The sequence below is a fragment of the Alosa alosa genome, chromosome 13 (assembly GCF_017589495.1).
Source record: "Alosa alosa isolate M-15738 ecotype Scorff River chromosome 13, AALO_Geno_1.1, whole genome shotgun sequence".
NCBI lineage: Eukaryota > Metazoa > Chordata > Actinopteri > Clupeiformes > Clupeidae > Alosa > Alosa alosa.
The window spans coordinates 14,334,064-14,353,653 of record NC_063201.1 but is presented as its reverse complement, the minus strand read 5'-3'; the positions used below and the strand labels follow the sequence as shown (position 1 = coordinate 14,353,653).

At 45.0% G+C, this 19,590-nt stretch overlaps 1 protein-coding gene across 2 annotated transcripts in view; it reads right to left on the bottom strand.

Annotated features, from left to right (window-relative positions):
- rspo2 (R-spondin 2) overlaps window positions 1–18,354 on the bottom strand; it is a 56,089-nt gene extending 37,735 nt beyond the window's left edge. Inside the window, exons 1-2 of one of the 2 annotated variants that reach the window (XM_048260024.1) lie at window positions 17,920–18,354; window positions 17,246–17,607 (exon numbers count right to left, since the gene is read on the bottom strand). In XM_048260024.1, coding sequence (XP_048115981.1) covers window positions 17,246–17,345 — 100 coding nt within the window. In that variant the 5' untranslated portion in view covers window positions 17,346–17,607; window positions 17,920–18,354. Of the gene's footprint in view, window positions 1–2,045; window positions 2,129–17,245; window positions 17,608–17,919 lie in introns of those variants that run through there. The other variant, XM_048260025.1, reaches the window with a different exon arrangement.
- Between the last annotated feature and the right edge of the window lie 1,236 nt (window positions 18,355–19,590).

Below are 19,590 nucleotides of genomic sequence, written 5' to 3'. Positions count from 1 at the left end.
GTCCCTTCCCTGTGATCGTTTCATCGTCAGCAATGTGATTATTCCCCGCAGAGCCTGAGCACAAGGTCACTCCCCAGCTCTCACCACACAGTTCACTGGCTCTAATTCTGTGTCAGAGACGATTAGTTAAGTCGTGCTGTTGTTGCAAGAAACAGACCTAAGCGCACAGGGAGAGAGAGACAAGAGTCCCTAGCCGAAGTAAAAGCTACAGAATCCCCAAGTCGTAAAGATGATCTCTATCACCATAATCATCATCATTGTCCTCCTCCAAGTCGTAATGTTCATGGGCCAAACTGCCGATTAATTGCCCATGCAGTTTAGCGGGGGAAATTCTGGTCTCCGCTGTCAATCAGTGGTTGGGTAGTGAAACAGAGGTTAAGAGAGGCACTAGCTGGAGAACTCAGTCCAATCAGGAAGCAATACTGGTCTCAGCATCTCCTTTTCAGGCTTATTGTGTTTAGTAGACAATATGCTATACTAACAGCGCTGAGGTCACAAGTTCAAATCCTGATCAACACAAATCCTGATCTGAGCACTGAGACAACATATGGCTCCCTTGTATAATTCTCTGGATGCAAAATATGTGTAAACCAAAAGAAACATGCATCGTGGACAAAAACCCCCATGTGAACAAAGACAACCTTTTCACGAATGCAACACATGCACACACTAAGGGAAACGGTGGAGGCAGGCGTGTTGAATGATCAGACATATTTATGTATCGACGCAGCATGCTGTTTGGAGGACAGAGAGGAAACCTCAGCGCTAGTAAGCTACAAACCCGCAGGCTTCTTATGAGGTTCCTCCTCTTTATGTGGCAAGAATTAGGTTTGCCAGCAGAATCATATATGTATACTTTATTCTGTGGCACTGCGGCAATTACGGTCTCCCTTTACCCCTAAATGGCATTCTCAGTTTCCTCAGGGTGGTTTTGAGAGTGTTTTATCGCGCCAGACGCGAACTTGACATTTTTAACCTGCATGCACCTTTTGGGATTTAAGAAGGAAAAAGAGAGAGAGGGAAATGGATAAAAAGGCGGGGAGGTCTAAACAAGGCCAAAAATGTTAAGGGCTAGTTTGCTTTTGGAGGGAAAAACACACACACACACACACACACACACACACACACACACACACACACACACACACTTAGAGATTGCCACTCATGATGGAAAAGATGTTAAATGGCGAGGTGAGGTCGGAGCAGTAAGAACTTTTCAGTCCATCCGTCCATCCATCCCGGCCAGGCCTGAACGGCTCAACACGCCTCTCAATTGTGAGAGTCAGCACATGGAAAACGACATCAAACCACCAGCATTTTACACCCATATCACTTTAGTTTTTTCACGCTTGTGGAAGTCACACTTTGCTCAGAAATAAAAAGCAGAAGTTGGGTGTGGATTTCATGGGGGGCATGCTTGAGAGGGTGGATTTGGGGGTACAGGCCTCTGCTCTGAAGGCACATTTCTGTTCCAATTTAGCAGAAAATAAGTTGGATTCGCCTTTGACTACTTTGCAGCTGGAAACAGTCAGGATTTCGGATCTATGTTTCGTTTTTTTTGCCTTTGGTTTACTTTAACAGATCATACTGTAAGCACATGTTTATAATTTAGCACAATCCCACTGCTTATAATGATTTTGTAGCATGTGTCTGCACAAACACATTCGCTCACTGACTTATTAGCTTAGCAAAGAACGTTCCTGTGATACAAGGCCCAGGAGACCCTGCAGGGCGATGATAGATTTGAAGATTGGACCTCGGCACTTAAATAGGTGGATTTGGATGTATAAACATGTACTGGAAGTATGGAAAGCTGGCAACCAGGGGAGACTGCTGGGTGCAGTGCAAAAACCTAACCATGGCTGAGCCTTAGCCTTAGAGGACCTCAGGGAACTCTGATGAACTTCTGTCCAGTTCCAGCATCATTCGGCAAGGATGGATGAAACAGCAGCCTGCCACTCCCACACTCGATTGTTTAGAATTCACTAGATCAGCCACTCGAATGATATGGACGGTTCACATTACCTTACTGCTGTCATACATACTGTGCATTCTTGTAGAAAAACACAAGCATATGGGAGTCGACATAGAAGATCCGAGTGAGTACAGTAGATTCCGGAATCTTGGATGTTTTCCATTTCTGGTTTTACGGCCTAAGTTCTGTCACAACACTTTGCCTTCTGAACTGACAATAACTGCTTTTCTTCATGCTCTTTACATAAAAAAAATACTTGAAAAGAAATCTACAACCTTGTGGCACAGAGCATACTTGACTCACTCCTTGTCTGTGCCACAGATACGTCTGGCTACCACTCCCGTGCCAGGCTGGATCCAGGCATTATTAATACTGCACTTCTCTAGAACCTATGCCAAACGTAAATCGGTGAATAAAGAGAAATCACCCTCGACTCTCTTCACATTCTTGTTTTATGAGCGATGGATCGCAGGTCCATCTGCTACACCTGACATGTTCGTCCTGCTGGTGTATTTTTTCTCTTTGCGCTCTCTCTCTCTCTACCGATGAGTCACAATCTGGAAAAACTGCCGGATCTTTCCTCCAGCGGGGCATGGGGGCTCTCCTCACGGCTCCCTCCAGACCCGTATGAGGATTCCAGGTTCAGCCCTTTTCGCCTACGGTGTTGAATGCGTATCCAATCCAATTGGTTTTCCCCATACCACGGAGTTGTTCATGTTCAAGACAGGAATGCTGTCGAGAGTCGTCTCGTGAAAAATATGCATTTGTTGCTAAGGGAACTCCAACTGGGTAACCATGATAAATAGGGTAGGAGGCCTGCTTGGAGGCATTTCTGCAAGTCCTCCATAAACGGATTACTCTCTGTGTTTCTTGTCTTTTTTGGGACACCTGAGTGGCACAACACAGTTAACGCCTGAATACAGAAACAAAAACACAGTGAGCATTTGCAAAGCTGACAGGCAACCCATGGAGGAGCTTAGGCCAGCGGTTTGACTAAACCCATAAAAATGGTTTGGGCATTAGGAGAGAGATCAGCGACACAACAGTCTCCCTGTTATCTGAAATCCAAATCTGTAGGCCGATTATAGCCTTTGCAGTTCTAGCCAACACCTCACTGACTGCTTTACTTAACAGACATGCACTTCAGGTCTTTCATTGGAACATGCAATGACATCTGAGAAGATTGGCATACTACGATGGCTGTGTCTTGTGGACATAGAAGTGGTGTTGTGCAACAGAGGAAGAGACATGCAGAAAGAGGTGATTGGGTTTTAGGCGCTGACGGTGGAGGGTTACCCTAGAGGGCCTATCAGAGATTCATCACGATGCACTCACACACACTCAGGGCAAACAGGAGCTGATACATACATGTGTTTAATGTTTCTTACCAGCTTTAGGTGTTTTTTTTCCTAAGAGGGGGGATTCTGTGCATTGCTTGTCCACTCCTTAAATTCCTTTGCAGCCAGGGAGGGTACACATTTCTCTCCTTTCTTTTCTCTTTTTATAAGCGTATGGTGTGTGTGTGAGAGAGAGAGAGAGAGAATAAGGGAGAAAAAAAAAGAGAGAGAGAGAGAGAGAGCTGAGAAGAAAAAGAGGAAGGGAGGGGGGAACCCAAGCAGCACAAATTAGTGCACCTGTTGGTAATTTATCACACATAAACCTCGCACCTAATTTTCACACCTGCGGCTGGATGGGCTGGCTGGCACTGCACTGCACTGTACTGGTGTTATGGGTTATGGGTTAGGGTTAGTCCCACATGCTGCTCGTGGAGGAGCGGGCCACGTGCAGACGGCTCACACAGGAGCAGAACCCCGCGGTGAGGAACCCGCACATGTAGGGGTCTCAAACACCAACACCAGGTCTCCAGGTCTCCAGGTCCAGGACCTGGGTTTAGTGAGAGAAAGGTATAGACCTCAATGAATACATTTGGAGTATTCTAAAAAGTAATGAAATGGGTTGATAAAGATTTTCTTTTTTATTACTGTAAATGTATAAAGAATTTGTGAAATACAAGGTCAATTATGTTTGTAGTACTGACAGTAAACTGTAAATGTGTTTTATTGTAGAAATGTAGAAAGGCATAGAAACCTTGTGATGTTCGGTACCCCATGGCACGCACACACCCACACACACACACACACGGGCAGATAGAGAGACAGAGGCAGACTCTCTCTCACACACACACACACACACACACACACAGCAGGGTCTGCTCCTCTAACAGCTCCTTCGCACACCTCTGATCTGAGTAACCCCCCCACTCTCCTCCTTCTCCCGCTCGTACCAGTGAACATGAACCGTGCCACACAGTTCTACCTCATTAACCCCTTAACAAGACACCAGCTCGCACCCCCGCGTGCCCCCACGGCCAGAGGGGAGATCACAAGTGATCCGCGGGGTCAAAAGTGGAGCGCACCGCAGGGGAGTGTCGAGCGAGACACGCTCGGCGCGCTCACACATGGTCCCGGCCTGCGGGGGGAGTCGACTTCAAACGGGCCTCGAGCCCGAGACTGTGGCTTCAGTTACACAAACATCCTGGCCCTATCACACGAGAGCCCGCGCGGCAGCACCTCGGCCTGGGCACTGTTTTACATGAAGCTAATTGGCAGTCACTGACTAGCCTAGCGCACAGCACAGCGATCTAACAAGCGTGTGAGTGAGCAAGTAAGTAAGCATCACTTAAGCCCTCCCCCCCCTTGCACATCTGGGCAACAAGTGGCAAGGCTGGTTCTGAGAGCTATTTTTTCCCACCCTGATATGTTAAGCATTACATTAATTGATTAGAAGTGGTAAGTACCACTAAGTGAAACAATGTTTATGAAACAGGGCATGAAAAATTCTCAGTGACATATTGCATGACAAGCTCTGGTAGTTAATACAGTAGTATAATAGTATTAGTAAGGCAGAGAGAGTAACTGCAGAATGCACAAGAAAGCATATGTCAAAGCAGCCTATGCAAGCCTGTGCATTCAATTATAAATATTTTTTAAAAAATCAATCTCAACATCTGATCCCCTATCTACTGTCGACCTAGCCTGGGTGTTCCCATGCTGCCTTGCGCGCGATTTGATTCACGCTGCTAAGGCAGCCTGGAGACCATGGAGCAAATTTTCGCCTGAGATAGGGAACCAATCACAGAATAGGTGGGAAAGCAAGACGATGATGAGCTATGCACAGACGCATTTGATAGACATCCGTGGCACCCAATAAACGGATCTGGGCATTTTTTTCAAATACGAGAAAATGAACGTTTGGTTCCCAGACCACGTCTCATTGAGAAGTGGTGGCGCTAGCCAGGCTACTATCGACCTTAACAATGTGGGTCAGTAGGTCTAGCTGGTGTCAATCAAAGCTAACTCAGTTTTCACAAATGAAGCATGCTGACATTTAAACCACATGGAATAAGAGGTCACGTCAATGGAAACGTCTGATCTGCCAATAATCAGCGCTGTAGGAGGACTCCATTGTACTCTATTGAATCAGCTTCAGCTATGGCGGGTAGACAGGGTGTGCAACACAGGGATTCATTGTCAGCATACAAGGAATGTTTCTGTACAACAGAGTTTTGTCACTAATTTGATTTTAAATAAAAATATATATACCTCATACCACTGTTTTTTCAATAAATTAGATATGCTCAAGAATGTTTTTTAAACCTACCAGTTTGTCTTGATTTAAATCTTATCCTTTCAACACTTTTCTGTGACGTGTGTTTCCATGTCTTATGCCAACTGTATACGCTTATTAAATTCTGAATAACAGAATGAAAGGACCAGAAAACTGACTTAAAATTTTCCTCAAACATTACCCAAAAATATAAACACTTTACCCACAGCACAATTTAATGCCCTAATGTTGTACTTGTTTAAAAGAGAGCACTTGATGCTGATGATAGTATAATCATTGGGGAAAGACAAAGTGAAAAAGAGTATCTTAAGGCATCTCAGCACAACCATATTGGGTCAAAAGTCAGAAGCATTCATTATGTGAAAGAAGTTGTAAATCCTCAGAAGGGTGTCATGTCCCTGGAACATGGGTGGCGTGAAACCCATATCCTTACAAGGAAGTAGACCCTCAGTCTGCAGGCAGGTAAAAACACGCCAGGGTCCTTACATTACAAACAAGCAACAAACAGGCTTTTATTTAGAGCCCAAGCTTATGATCCTATGCCCACCAGGGTACAAGTTACAACAGAGCTATGTGAGTACACTCCTCCCCAATATCTCTGATATTCACATGCTTACTACCCAGTCATAATCCTGTTTTATCGCTATATCACAATCCCATACAGAAAAAAAAAAATTCTTTCTTAAGAGGTTCTTAATAGCTACTCAGCATGGATCAAATACACACATTATCACCCCAACATACACACACTATCACTTCAAAAGAACCAAATAAATACAGTGGGTGAATAGGATTCTTTCTTAGAGGGTATCAGTTCTTACACACATTTAGACCATAACCTGTGTGCAGTCGGTGCCTGACTCTGCTGGTCAAACAACAAGTATGAACACCGTTCCTCCTATCAGACACGTCATCATGTCACTTCATGTTTAACTCCGACACAAGCTCACATCGGATAAATGACCAGCTTAATCTATAATCGTCATTAATAACAATCAACACTTCTGGATCATTTTGACCCTGCTCCCGAAGCATGCTGGCACCAAGGCACAGGCAGGGCTAAACCCATTAGTTCTCCAACTACATATGACCCTCGCCTGCACACACCTATTACTTATGGCTACACGCAGTGACAGATGTTTATGCAGGGCAAGACAGCGTGCTCAGGAGACCTGGAACGGGTTCAAATAAAATAATACAGAGTTAAGGAGAAGTCAGCCAAGATGTAACACAAGTGCATAACTGAAGAAAAAAAAGGGGGTGGAGGAATTTGAAAAATGTTAATGGATTTCTTTTCCTTCGTTTTCTCTCGCGCTCTCTCCCTACCGCAGGCTTGCTTCACTGTCTGGTCCTCCGGCCCAGTTAGCAAAGAGAGAGGAGAGAAGAGGGTGCGGGGAAGAGGAGTCCAGTGTGAGAGAGTGAGAGGTGTGTGTGTGTGTGTGTGTGTGTGTGTGTGTGTGTGTGAGAGAGAGAGAGAAAGAAAGAGTGGGACTGGAGAGACTTGACAATACATACACTGAACACAATTGAGGTTCTCTGTGACAAAACATACTTAGAAAACCCAAGAACCTTAAAAATGGGTTTGAGGCCACATGCATATTAAATCATGACTTGACTTGTGAATTCCCTCACTCAGCATTAAAAAGTATGGCTGACCCGATTACAAAGCACAGCCAGCTCGACGTCTTTCCTCTTCCGTCCTCCCTCACATTTGCTCTTTTAGTCGTGCTTGGCAGGCGGCCAGACTAGAACACCCAAAAGAATAATGCCTTTTTAGTCACTAAAGACAACAGCGGTGACCACAACCGCACAATCACCGCTGATCATTCTCTGAGGTCTCAAGCTCCTCGGGCACCTCCGACGCAGATAGGAGGGAGGGTCTCACTGAACATTACATGGCTGCTTGTCATCAATGACTATGTTTTGCTGTTTTCATTCACCACTCTACAAATGGTTCTGAACATTTCCCCCTGTGTTACTTTACAACGTAATTACCGTCATCTGTCCTTCAACAAAGTCACAAAATAGCTGGATTTATTTGGGAACACAGTAGAAAACATGTTAAATGCATCAGACTTCACTTGATAACTGGCTCTTCTCTTTGTGCTCAGAGGATGGCTTTGCCAGCGCACAGAGCGGGGTGGACCCACAAGTGGGTGACCTGCAGAGACCCCTAAACATCGGAGACAAACTCACTTCCTCAGAGCAGGGGGGATTAAGGAAGAGAGGGAGAGAGAGAGGGAGAGAGAGAGAGAGAGGGAACCTAAAAGAGGGAGAGTGACAGAGACAGTAGGGGGGAGGAGAGCCAGAGGACTTGAGAAAGACTGAAGGCAAGACCGTGTGAGGGAGAGAGAGAGAGAGAGAGAGAGAGAGAGAGAGAGAGAGAGAGAGAGAGAGACAATAAGCTCAGTGCCAGTGCACTCTAATGACTACCATGCATGGGCCTGATTGAAACCACACCAGCACCATCACCAGGGCTTCTGAGTTCCACCAGGCGAGTGGTCTAGCCCTGTCTCTTTCCCAGCCGCCTGGGTGAGCCAGAGACCCTGCATGGAATGGTGGGGCTCGGTCACAACACAAGAAGGGAAGGGACAGGACGGGACGGGACGGGACGGGGGGTTGGGCGGACAGGGTGAGGGGAATGGGCATCTCTGATGACTTGATGGCCTCTGCACTCTCTTTGCCAAATTACAAACGGAGCAGTGCAACGAGACAGTTTACAGCATCTGACCAGCTCACTTCCTCCCCATACCGAAGGCATTGCACGCTGTGCCTTATTTTGATGTGGTGTGTAAGCATAATTAGAGGTCCCATAAAGGAACGAGGAGGAAGAGGGAGGCCTGTCCATCTGTCGAGTGTTAGAGGCTGGTGTGTGTGTGTGTGTGTGTGTGTGTGTGTGTGGGGGGGGGGGTTGGGGCAATACAGCTCCCGAGATCACAGCAACTCCCACCCCCATCGTTAGCCCAGACCCCCCTAAATCTCCCGGCACTCCTTGTTGTTGTTGCACCCATTTGCGTAGGCGTGGATGTAAATATCCATCAGTTGGCAGGGACGGGCTCCACACGTTTGCCTCTCTCCTGCTGTGCTGTGTGTGTGTGTGTGTGTGTGTAGGGGGCCTCCAGGGCTCATGTTACAGGGCCCCACAAATCGATCATAAGTAGGTACACAACGGCACGCACAGAGGAAAGACCGGCAGGGAAATAGCAAACAGACAGAAATCAGAGCTTAGTAGAGCTTGCTTTAACATCCTCAAAAAGGGGACCCATTTCAACCTTTTTTTTTTTAAACAAATTCAAATTCAGGGAACAGGCTCTCGGATAGGCCCTATTATGTCCTTAAACCTGCCATGGCATCTCAGCCAACAGCCCATTTCCCTGCCTTCACTGTCCCGCTCACTCGATGACTGTTGGCCATGATGGGGTGAGAGTTTAAAGATGGGGGCAGTTGGAGGGGGGCACCATAAGGTTGTAAGGGGGTCACCCTCAGGTCATTCTGGAGGGGGGGGGGGTGGGGGTTGAGAGAGGAGCTAATAACCTGCAACTCCGCAGAAAACATCCCGCTGCAGCTCCAAAAAAGTGTTTCTCCAAAAGCTGGGCATATGTCATTATGCTATGCACCTTCTGTGGAATCTGACGTTGATCATGGCAAGGTATGCTGTCTCCCTGTAGCCTGGCTTTCAGTGAGTTAAATTTAAAATCAGTTCTATTTCTTATTTGGTCAACTTGCAACCACGCACAGGCAAATTCCTGCTTTCAGCAAGCATTGCGTCCAGTTGCAGAGGGAACCAACACAAACAACCCTCTAACAAAATCTGAACTGGCAGAGGTGCACTGAAGCTTAAAGAGGGAAAAATGAAAAGTCTTAAAATCAGGGGTTAGAACAACAATGGCCGTCGCTCCGACTCTCCCTTTCCCCCCCTCTCTATCTCCCTCCCTCCCTCCCTCACTCACTCACTCTCAGGGGCTAACCTTACCTGCCAGACCATTGTGTGACTCAGCCTCTTATTTTTAAAACGATTTAAACAATGTTGTTTTATGCACAGCCGCTTGGAAACAAGTCCCACATTCAAATTTTTTATGGCTCAATAAACTCGAGGGTATCGAACGAAACTGGCCGGCCATATTTAGTAGCTTTATAAGAAAACATATTAAGGTATAATTGCTTTTGGGGGGCACACCATTGAGGGAATAACGTAGGTAAAAGGTTAGCACCATCTCCCTCGTGCGTAGATGGGACACTGGATCTTTTGTCTGTAGCCCCAGAGTTTCCAATCACCAAGGGGAAATATGGGGTGTATTATAAGATTCATATAATAAGTCCATTTTATTTCACATTTCCGAAAATGAGCTTTTACAGTGTGGTAAAATGTGGCCTGAAAGAAAACCATCTGTTTGGCATTTAGAATTGCCAGCACGTGGGATCCTCTGATGACAATGATTGAGGATGGAAGAGAAGATCCCCTTGAGTATTGAGTACAGAAAAACACTTCCACACACACTTGTGGACGCTCATACAATGAATGTTCTAGGCCATGACATGACAAATGGAAAAGTGCAGAGGTGTTACAAAATGTGCATTCTCAAACGGCGCAGGAAATTTCCCATGTCCCACACCAAACAATGGCTAGAGAGGGAGAACTGCGCCACAACAAATCTGCATGAAAAATCAGCGGGTCTGTTTAAACAAATTAACGTTAACCGTGTTTGCTGAGTGTGAGGGGCGAGGGGGGGCAGTAATTGGGGAGGGGGGTGGCAGGCATGCAGCCCGTTGTTTTCTTGTATTTAAAAGAAAACAAAGAAAACAAGATCAATTATACAGGATCACACAGAGCCTCAAAACACTCACTGTGGGTGGCGTTTATGCCTAAGAACATTGGCCTCTTGTCTTGTTTAGTACAGATTACAAGATCTGGACATAGAAAAATGCATATTTTCAGCGCTAAACCAACCACATCTCGCTGATTAACCTTTATCAGGGGGCATACCTGTCAAAATATGACTCATCAAGGTACCAACACGAGTAATGGACCAATAAACAAGTCTGACAGACATTTTCTGTGTGTAAAAGCTACAGGCCTCCTTCCCGTAGTAATTCCCGTAAGTATTGCTGCATCACGGTAGGTGACAACATAAATCAGGGCTGAGATACGGGGAAAGCTGAATCTGCAATTTCCTCTTGACCTGCCGCTTTGTTTTATCTCAGCATCTGAACTCCCTTGGCATGCGTTAGTAGTGATACCAATCAACTGATACAAATACATGAGCACACCCCTCTCGCTAATGTTCTGGAACTAGAACAAATGGAATTGTTGGATGAACCATAAAAGTAAAACTAGCAATATGAATATGAATGTTGCATGTTTGGACACAGATTAATGAGGGACTTCAAATTTAATCTGCTCGCTAATATTGAGAAAGATAATGTTGGCATAAATGATCTATAAACTGGACACACAGACACGCGTGCGTGCATACACACACACACACACACACACACACACACACACACACACACACACACACACACACACACACACACAGGGAGAGAGAGACAGACAGACAGACACACACACACACACACACACCAAAGTAGACAGTCATGAACATGGGAAACCAGGTGCACACTCATGCACACTAAAGCACATTTGCACACTCATAAGTCATGGGGTGGCCAGGCAGCAGCAAAAGGGAGCTGAGGAGCTTAGGACGGCTCCACTCTCCTCTCCTCTCCTCTTTTCTCTCCTCTTCTCTCTCCTCTCCCTTTTTTCTTCTCCTCTCTCCTCTCCTCTCCTCTTCTCCGCTCTGCTGTGTTCTGTGCTAGCTCAAGGCCCACAGGTCAGGGCTCTATGTGGTTTAATCCCTCTCAGGTGATGGAGCTCACATTCAGCCATCTCCAACTGATCTCCTCAAATATGTTCTTTCTCTCTCTCGCTACCTCTTTCTATCCCTCTCTACTCACTTTTCTCTGACGTTCTTTCATTCTCATCTCGACCTTTCTCTTCCTCTCAGAGTCAGTCACTTCCGCTGTTGCCCTCCTGCTCTCTCTCTCTTTCTCTGGAACATTTTCTCCCACCTCTACCTGTCTCTCCCTTCTACTCTTTTGCTTTCTTCTTCCTTTTTTCATCCTTTCCTCCTCCCTCCTTCCCTCCCCACCACCCTCTCTCCTCTCACTCCTGAGCCCCTTGGCTTCTGAGTGGAACTAATGCCATTCCATCCTGGGTGGGATCCTGTCCTCTCCTGTCCTCTGCCCTGCCCCCAGTGCAGGGGGCTACTGAGTTGAGCTCAACATAAGCACGGGCAGGGAAGAGGCCTGTTAGGTTTACTCCAGGGAGCAGTGTGAAAGAACCTACTTAAGGGCCAGTCGCACCAGAAATGGTAACTATAACGAGCTCTTGTTCATTTGAATGACATCATCCACACCACATCCTATAACAATAACAACATGATGAATGATATCGTCAGGGATCAGGGTGATTTTAAGAACGATAAAAAGCTGACAGGCGATCAGAATCCATCAAATTTTAGACATCACATTTATCAACAGCGTCAGTGTTGTAGTTACGGTTGTCTTTATAATTATAGTGTGAACAACTCTTTAGTCCTGCCTGGTATCAATCAATTATGTCTATAGATACAGGTGATGTGTGGTATGTGATGCATGGACATAATTACATGTGTGTACACATAACATAGACATATATATAGCTTACATTGGACATAGGTACAGTATGATGTGCACACTTACACACACAGTAAGTATACACACTCTTCTACACTCACTTAGGCAAAGGCACACACACAGGCACACTGTTTTAGGCAAGGGAGACGAATGAAAAGCCCTGATTCAAAAGCAAGCCATCAACAGCACCATCTCACTTTTTCCGCAAAGTGGCAAAGCTGTTTTTTTCTAATGCTCTTGGATCATTTTGTCTCTCCGTCAGCCACTCAATCAATCTGTAGTACCGCACTGAAGCTACCGAGTTCCAACATTAACACGTCCACCCACAACCTGAGAACTGACATTACGGGCTTTCACACACAAAAAAAAAAATGGCACATCTCAGACAGGAGCACTGAGTGTGCATAGTGTGAATACAACATGGATCTGTGAGAGTAAAAGTGTGTGTGTGTGTGTGTGTGTGTGTGTGTGTGTGTGTGTGTGTGTGTGTGTGTGTGAGAGTGTGTGTGTAAGAGAGAGAGTGAGAGAGAATGAAAGAGGGATGGAGCTGACCTCTATGTATTTATGTGCATATTTATGTGCATATTTATGTGCATTTACTGCTTTTCAAACTGAACTAAACCATATGTTTAACAAGCCCTCGTTACATGTTCATATTAAATGAATATAAACACAGCTCCAGTGCTGAAGATAGTTGACTTGGAACTCTGAGATCCTGAGTTGAAGACACTCACACAACAGTGGCACATCTTCAACCGTTCAGCCACGGGTCTGCGCACACTGGAACCAGGCCTGATCTAATATGCATTGATGACAAAGATAGCAGCCTCTTGATACCAATACATTCTTACCCATCCTCTTGCTTTCCTGCCTGTCTGGCTTTTATTGCTGTGGTTTCTCCTAGTCTCTTGCTCCTTCTCTCTCTCTCTCTGTCTCTCTCCTTCTCACTCCGGCTCTCTCGATCACTCTCTCACACACACTCACAGACACAGACACAGAGCCTCACTCACACACACACGCACACATGTGCGCGCGCACACACACACACACGTCTGGCTGCCACATAGCCTCCAAGCCACAGGATATGGCTCAGAGCCTCTGGATCATGGCTCACTCAGAAACATCAACATTCTCTATTTATGACAACTAAGTGAATGATCAGTATTCAGTATTAGAAGAGTTTAACAGGTTATAATAAAGTCCAAAAGCAACACTTCATTTTTTGCATTTATTTATTTAATTTATTTTTGCGAGGGGGGGAGGGTGAGAACTAACAGCACATATATTTTCATATCTATTTCCCTCTAGACAATCAGATGATACTCACCTCAAAACTATTGTCAGTGAATATTGACCTCTCAGTGAACCGAATGATAAGCTATGCCTCCTTTGTTTTTGTTTTTGAAGAAACCACTTTAAAGATTGCAACACACACCACACCACAAACACGCACACCCACTCTCTAAAATACAAAGGACAAACAGTGCCCTCAATGCCTTCTGTATCACACTGCTTTCACTTTCTCAAAACGACACTGTCTACTACTAGAGTAAATATGGGGCCTGTCTCATCCCCCCCCCCATCTCCCCATTGCCCCATCTCATTGTGAAAGGAGGCTTGTGCCAATCTGCAGAGCCCCATGGAGAATCCGACTCCTGCGGGAGCCAGTGCTCACTGCTCCCTCTGTTTTTATGTAGTCAGCAGGTGGCATCATTAGCCAGAGAATAAAAATGAAAACTAATACCCTTGAATTGAGCAATGATATCATAGCAGGGGCTTGTTGGCATGATTGTGCACTCTGTAGAAGGCAGAGTGGGGGGTAAGGAGGTGTAAATTTAATATGTCTTTTTTTTCAGGGTTGCTCAAGGGTTGCTTTCAGAGAGTACAAAAAAGGGAGGGAGTGTGTGTCCATTAACTCTGAGTGTATGTATGTGTGTCTATGCTTGTGAGTTCATGTGTGTGTGTGTGCACATGCATACGAGCAATGAATGTGCATGCGTGACCCTGCAAAGCCTAGGGAGGGTCTCCTTTTCCCCTCATCGCTGAAGATGATAGCATCGCTCATTAAACAAGCAAAAACGCCCATTTTCTCTGGCTGACCACAAACTCATCGTGCTGGGGGCTAGCACAGAGGGCTCCGGTGTTCCCAGCTAACACAATACCTTCAACGTAAACACATCTACAGCCCTATGTAGGGCTATTGGGATTTCGCCTTTACGTACGTGCAATCTGGTGCGGTCAAAGGGGCCAAATATGTGGCCAATTCATATGCGGCACCAAATGAGTCTGAGCCCGGCTTCAGACTGATTGGGTCTGGTCTCTGCGCGCAAGCCTGCCAGGGAGACTGTATATAAAGCTGTCACAGGGACCTTGAGGGTAACAGAGAGGGTGGGGATGAATGGTGCATTTCAGAGTCCATCACAGTAACAGGGCTCTCTCTCTCACACACAAACACACACACACACACACACATACAGTCACACTGCACATGCTTCTTGCATAGAGCATGATAAGTAAAGGAAGGAAGCAAAACGTACAGGCTTGGCTGCTTGCCACCGCATGTTAAATGTCATTTTTGGCTTACATTTGTTTTTACCCAAAACGACAGGAATAGAGATTTCCGCCCCTCACCCATCCAACCACCCTCTTTCGCACCCCCACCTTCCCAAAAGGAAAACCATGTCGGACACCCTATATGACTCATAGGGCTTTAAGCAGGGGTCTACTGTAGTCAGTTGCTGTGATTCAGGGAGCTTTACATAACATGGACTCGACTTACTGGTGTCTCTGGGTTATAAATATAAATTAACCCCCCTGTTTATTAGTCTCTCCCTCTCTCTCTCTGTCACACACACACACACACACACACACACACACACACACACACTGACAACTCTAACACATATGACTTATACGCACTCTTTTGCAACACACATCTTTATATGTAGTCATTCCTTCACAGTTTCCTAAGCGCCCCCTAAACGTAACTATGGCTCACCTATGCCAGCAAGTTTGATCCCATTAAGAAAATTATGTTATGGAGTAGCTGAGATCACACAATCCTCGTAGAAAAACAGTGGGCCAGAAAACGTATGTGTGTGTGCCAGTACCCTGCAGAGATTGCCTGATTATTTGCAGATGGGTAGGGGTGGGCTTGCTGCCTCTGTGGAGGTCCCTTTGGTATAGTATGCATACGGTTGAATGTACAATTGCCTACGCATTAACAATTGACCAAAAAATTACAAAAGGAGCATCGTGCCGCACTCCAAAGGCACTTCCAACTCGATTCAAAAACGGTGCGTTATTGCTGTAGCCTATACAGTCCTTTACTGTACAATCAATAGAAGCCCTATATACCTAGACTATTTCCAACGAGAATCTAGGGTTCAATAATCTCCGTGGCTAAGAGGGATCAGTTGGACTGCAAACACCAGGCGCTGTCTAAATACTTGCTGGTGGTGAATCACGGTGCGCTCTACTATTTACTGAAGAGACCTAATCCCCTGCGCTTTCCAAATGGCGATTGTTATGCGTGTTCCAACTGCTCAGAAATCAATCAACGGCTCTGAGATCAATTAAAAGCAGCTTAGGAGATGACGAAGGCCAATTCATATAACAGTGGGAAGGGGGAGGGGGGAGCTAACATCTATTCATGAGGTGACTTTAACAACCCGTCCCTTATATGCCACACTCCACGGCTGGTGTGAAGCCGCACCGAGAGGTTCGTCTTCCAGCCCAGGGTTCATTCCACCAAATTAGTGTCATTGTAAGTCCTTTGTTGGAACCAAGCGCCTATAGACATATTTGAGCATGATGATTTCTCAAATGAAGCATTAATTTTAAGGCAAAGTTGCCCCTCAGAAGTTCAGATGAACATGTGACACGTAGGCTAGCCTACGCGCATTCCTATAGTCATCAATCCAAACTTAATTTCCAAACAGAGAAGCTGTCACTGAAGCTTTATTTTCATCTGTACAATTCTTTGCTGTCAGTGAAATCATATTTGTTTGGCTATCTTTGCAAACCACAAATGTAGCCAGCTAAAACAGGTGATTTTAGGTTGCACCTAATGTGTGAATATTGGAGAAAGGAAAAACATATGTATGCCTTTTGCAGTGTTAATTGACTTTCTTAACTGAAGTTTACAAACAACCATATCATTCTACAATGACGGACAAATAGCTTAACATGAGAGTTTAACGACAACAATAAAAGTGACTATCAATTAAACTTATTACGGGAAAGGTATTGGGTCGTGTTACAGTTCGCTTAAAGGGCAGCTGGAGAGGTCAGAAGACATGTATGCCATTTGTAAACGTTCCCCGCGACAGCAACGGTATCGATTAGGATATCCGATCTGTCGCTTTACGGCGTCTTTGGTCTTATCGCACCTCCTATTATCATAGGAGGGCATGATATCATCGGCTCACTTCCAGAAGCGCATTTACGAGAAATTAATACTAAGGCTCTGACAAGAATTTAACGTCTCTATTATGTTACCAACGATATGTAGGCCCAAGCTATGTTTTTGTTATATGCAGTGTATTCTGCATTTGCCAATAGCCTATATCTCAGTGTACGACAAAATGCAATCAGTGACAGCCGGTGTTCTGATCATTATTAGCCTAACAATAATAGGCTAATAATAATAATAATAATAAAATAAGAAAAGAAGAAGAAGAAGAAGAAGAACCACAACAACAACCCAATCATATAATATCTCTTGGCTACTTATATAAACGTCCACATGAATGCAACAGTAGTAAGTCATAAATCAGTTTCATCCTAGTGTAGGCTATAAACTGTATTTCACTACATGTTTCTCGTTCAATAGGCTATTTTACTTAATAACCAAGCATTTGGGTTCATGAACACTCTACTCACCGGAGCAATGCCATTTCTAACCCAGGGTGCAGCAGACAAATCTAGTCTCCAAGTCACTGACTTGCAAGTAAAAAATCTTACCTCTTTTGTTACGTCTCCAGCGATGCGACTGCGTCTGACAGTGGCTGTACTCCATACAGTTCAACACGATTAGGGCAAAGGAGAAAAGTCGAAACTGCATCTGGACGGCTGTTGTTCTCCCGACTCAAATCAGAAGTACCGAGGTGCTATGATGGGAGTTCTCCGAATCACTCTTCTAAATCCTCAGACGTGATTTTGTCTTTAAATACACCGTTTTCCTCCCAACAAGGGACCAGGAGTTGAAAACTAGACCAGATCCCAACGGGTCACACATTAGACGAGTAGCGGCATAATTTCTCACCACTGGACAATGTCATTTTATGATGATCGTGGAAATTCTCAATCGAAAGTGTCCTTTTAAGCTGTGGAAAAAAAGATAACACGCCGTTATTTAGGCAGCACACGTTGGTGATACGATCAACGCATGTCTCCGGATAAATAGATTACTTTATTCAGAGTTACGATTGTTTATTGTATGTAAATGCGTAGAAGTAAACTGACGCTAAAACAATTAACACGTGTGCCCCTTGCTTTCCGCTTTGGCCGACAGAGCTTGGCAATAAATGAATGCAAACCGTTAAAATGTTTCTGTAGCTTGTCATAATGTCAACATCTCCGAACGCGCTCAACACATCAGATGCTGTGTGCAAGATTAAACGGTGCGGAGCAAATACCTGCATGAAGAGAAGTCTACTGTGCTCACTGTAAAGTAAAGTTAAGTTCCTTCAGAGTGCCAGAGCTGTACTGGAACATAAAACATCACTGTTGGATGATAGTCAAACAGAAACTTTGTCTTAAAACAGCAGAGATCCGTTTGTATCGCAATCTTTTGCCCTCTTTGGAAAGACCTCCTTTGAGCAGTACACTCCGGTAAACCTACACATGGAGAAGTTCGCCCCGCTGTAACGTTAACCTACTGAAGCGAGTTCACCAATAGTACATCGTGACTGAAATGTATGCGGAATGCTTTCACGAGTCAGTGTAGATTTCTCTTGATTCTAAGCATCTGCTCCGGCTGAGTTGTAGTGGCAGTAGCCTACTGGTCCTGATGCTTGGGGTTGGTTGCTTTTTCTATATAGCCGCTCCTGTCACGTGGAGCCTTGAGGATCTTGTATGAGTTTGAAGCCCCCTTGGCCAGAGTGGAGATTTTTTTTCGTCTTATTTAGGATTTCGAAGATGACATGCAATTTAGCCGATAGGCTACCACAAAGCGTCCTCAGGGTCCTAGTGCGGTGCACAAATTTAGACACAACTCAATTCTTTCAAATAGCGGCGGGATTTTCCTCAATTCAAATCCAGTTGTCCTATGAAACTCGCTATCTATACAAGGCAGGATTAAAGAAAACATACGATTACATCACATATTGGAGTGGGATATGTTTCAGACGGCGGTAAAAGGCACACCTGGTGACATGAACTGTAACTGATATTCACACATTTTATTAGGCCTATGAGCTGCATTAGTGGTGTCGTGTAAATGACATGCCTTTAAAGTCTGTCTTTTACAAGGCAACATCGCCATGCAATGTTTAATTTCGAAACAGGCCCTTCTTCTTAATGTGGGGAGCCCATCAGAGTAGCCTAGTTTATTCCACAGCCTCATTGTTGTAAAACAATATTTGGGACTTTGTGTCAGTAGAGGAATTGAAATTACTAATTTTATAATAACGTCTAATAGCTCTGCCATCACATGTTATTAGTGGCCTACAACAGCCTAATTATTGGATTCTGCATTCAGCACCTACGCGCAACATGGAGACATGCTTTGTTTCCCAGGTTTTGCAAAGGTGTAGGTCATAAATCCTAATGGTCTATTGCATTGACCCCTTGCATCCTATAGTAGGCTAGGCTATAGACTACTGTCACGTGGTCAGACATCACGAAAGATAAGGTCATGGTGTCCATGTTGGGGTAATTGGTCCTTCAATAGTAGGCTCTGAACAACGACTCACCAATATTTGAACTTAACGCAAAGTGACAATTCACGCCTTAACTCACCAAACCCATGTGTTGCTGCTGCTCTGTTGTTTTACAGATTGGTTTTCAGACGCCCAATGCGGTACCTCTGTCGACCACTAGGTGTGGCACTTCATCTTTTAGGGTTTTTTTTCCACGCTCATCATAGCCTATCACATGGTCTCGAAGTCTGAATGTGACGTAATATTTCAGTGTGGTCAAAAAATACACTAATAAATCGAGACTGCCACCGTGTAAAAAGTAAGGTGTCGTCATTGTGTAGGCCTAGGCAACAGAGGTCAGGCTCTACGTCAGATAAACGCACCACTATCCTCATCTCTCTCTGGCAGTTCAGATGAGTCATGATTAAGATTAGATTAAGGGTTCCC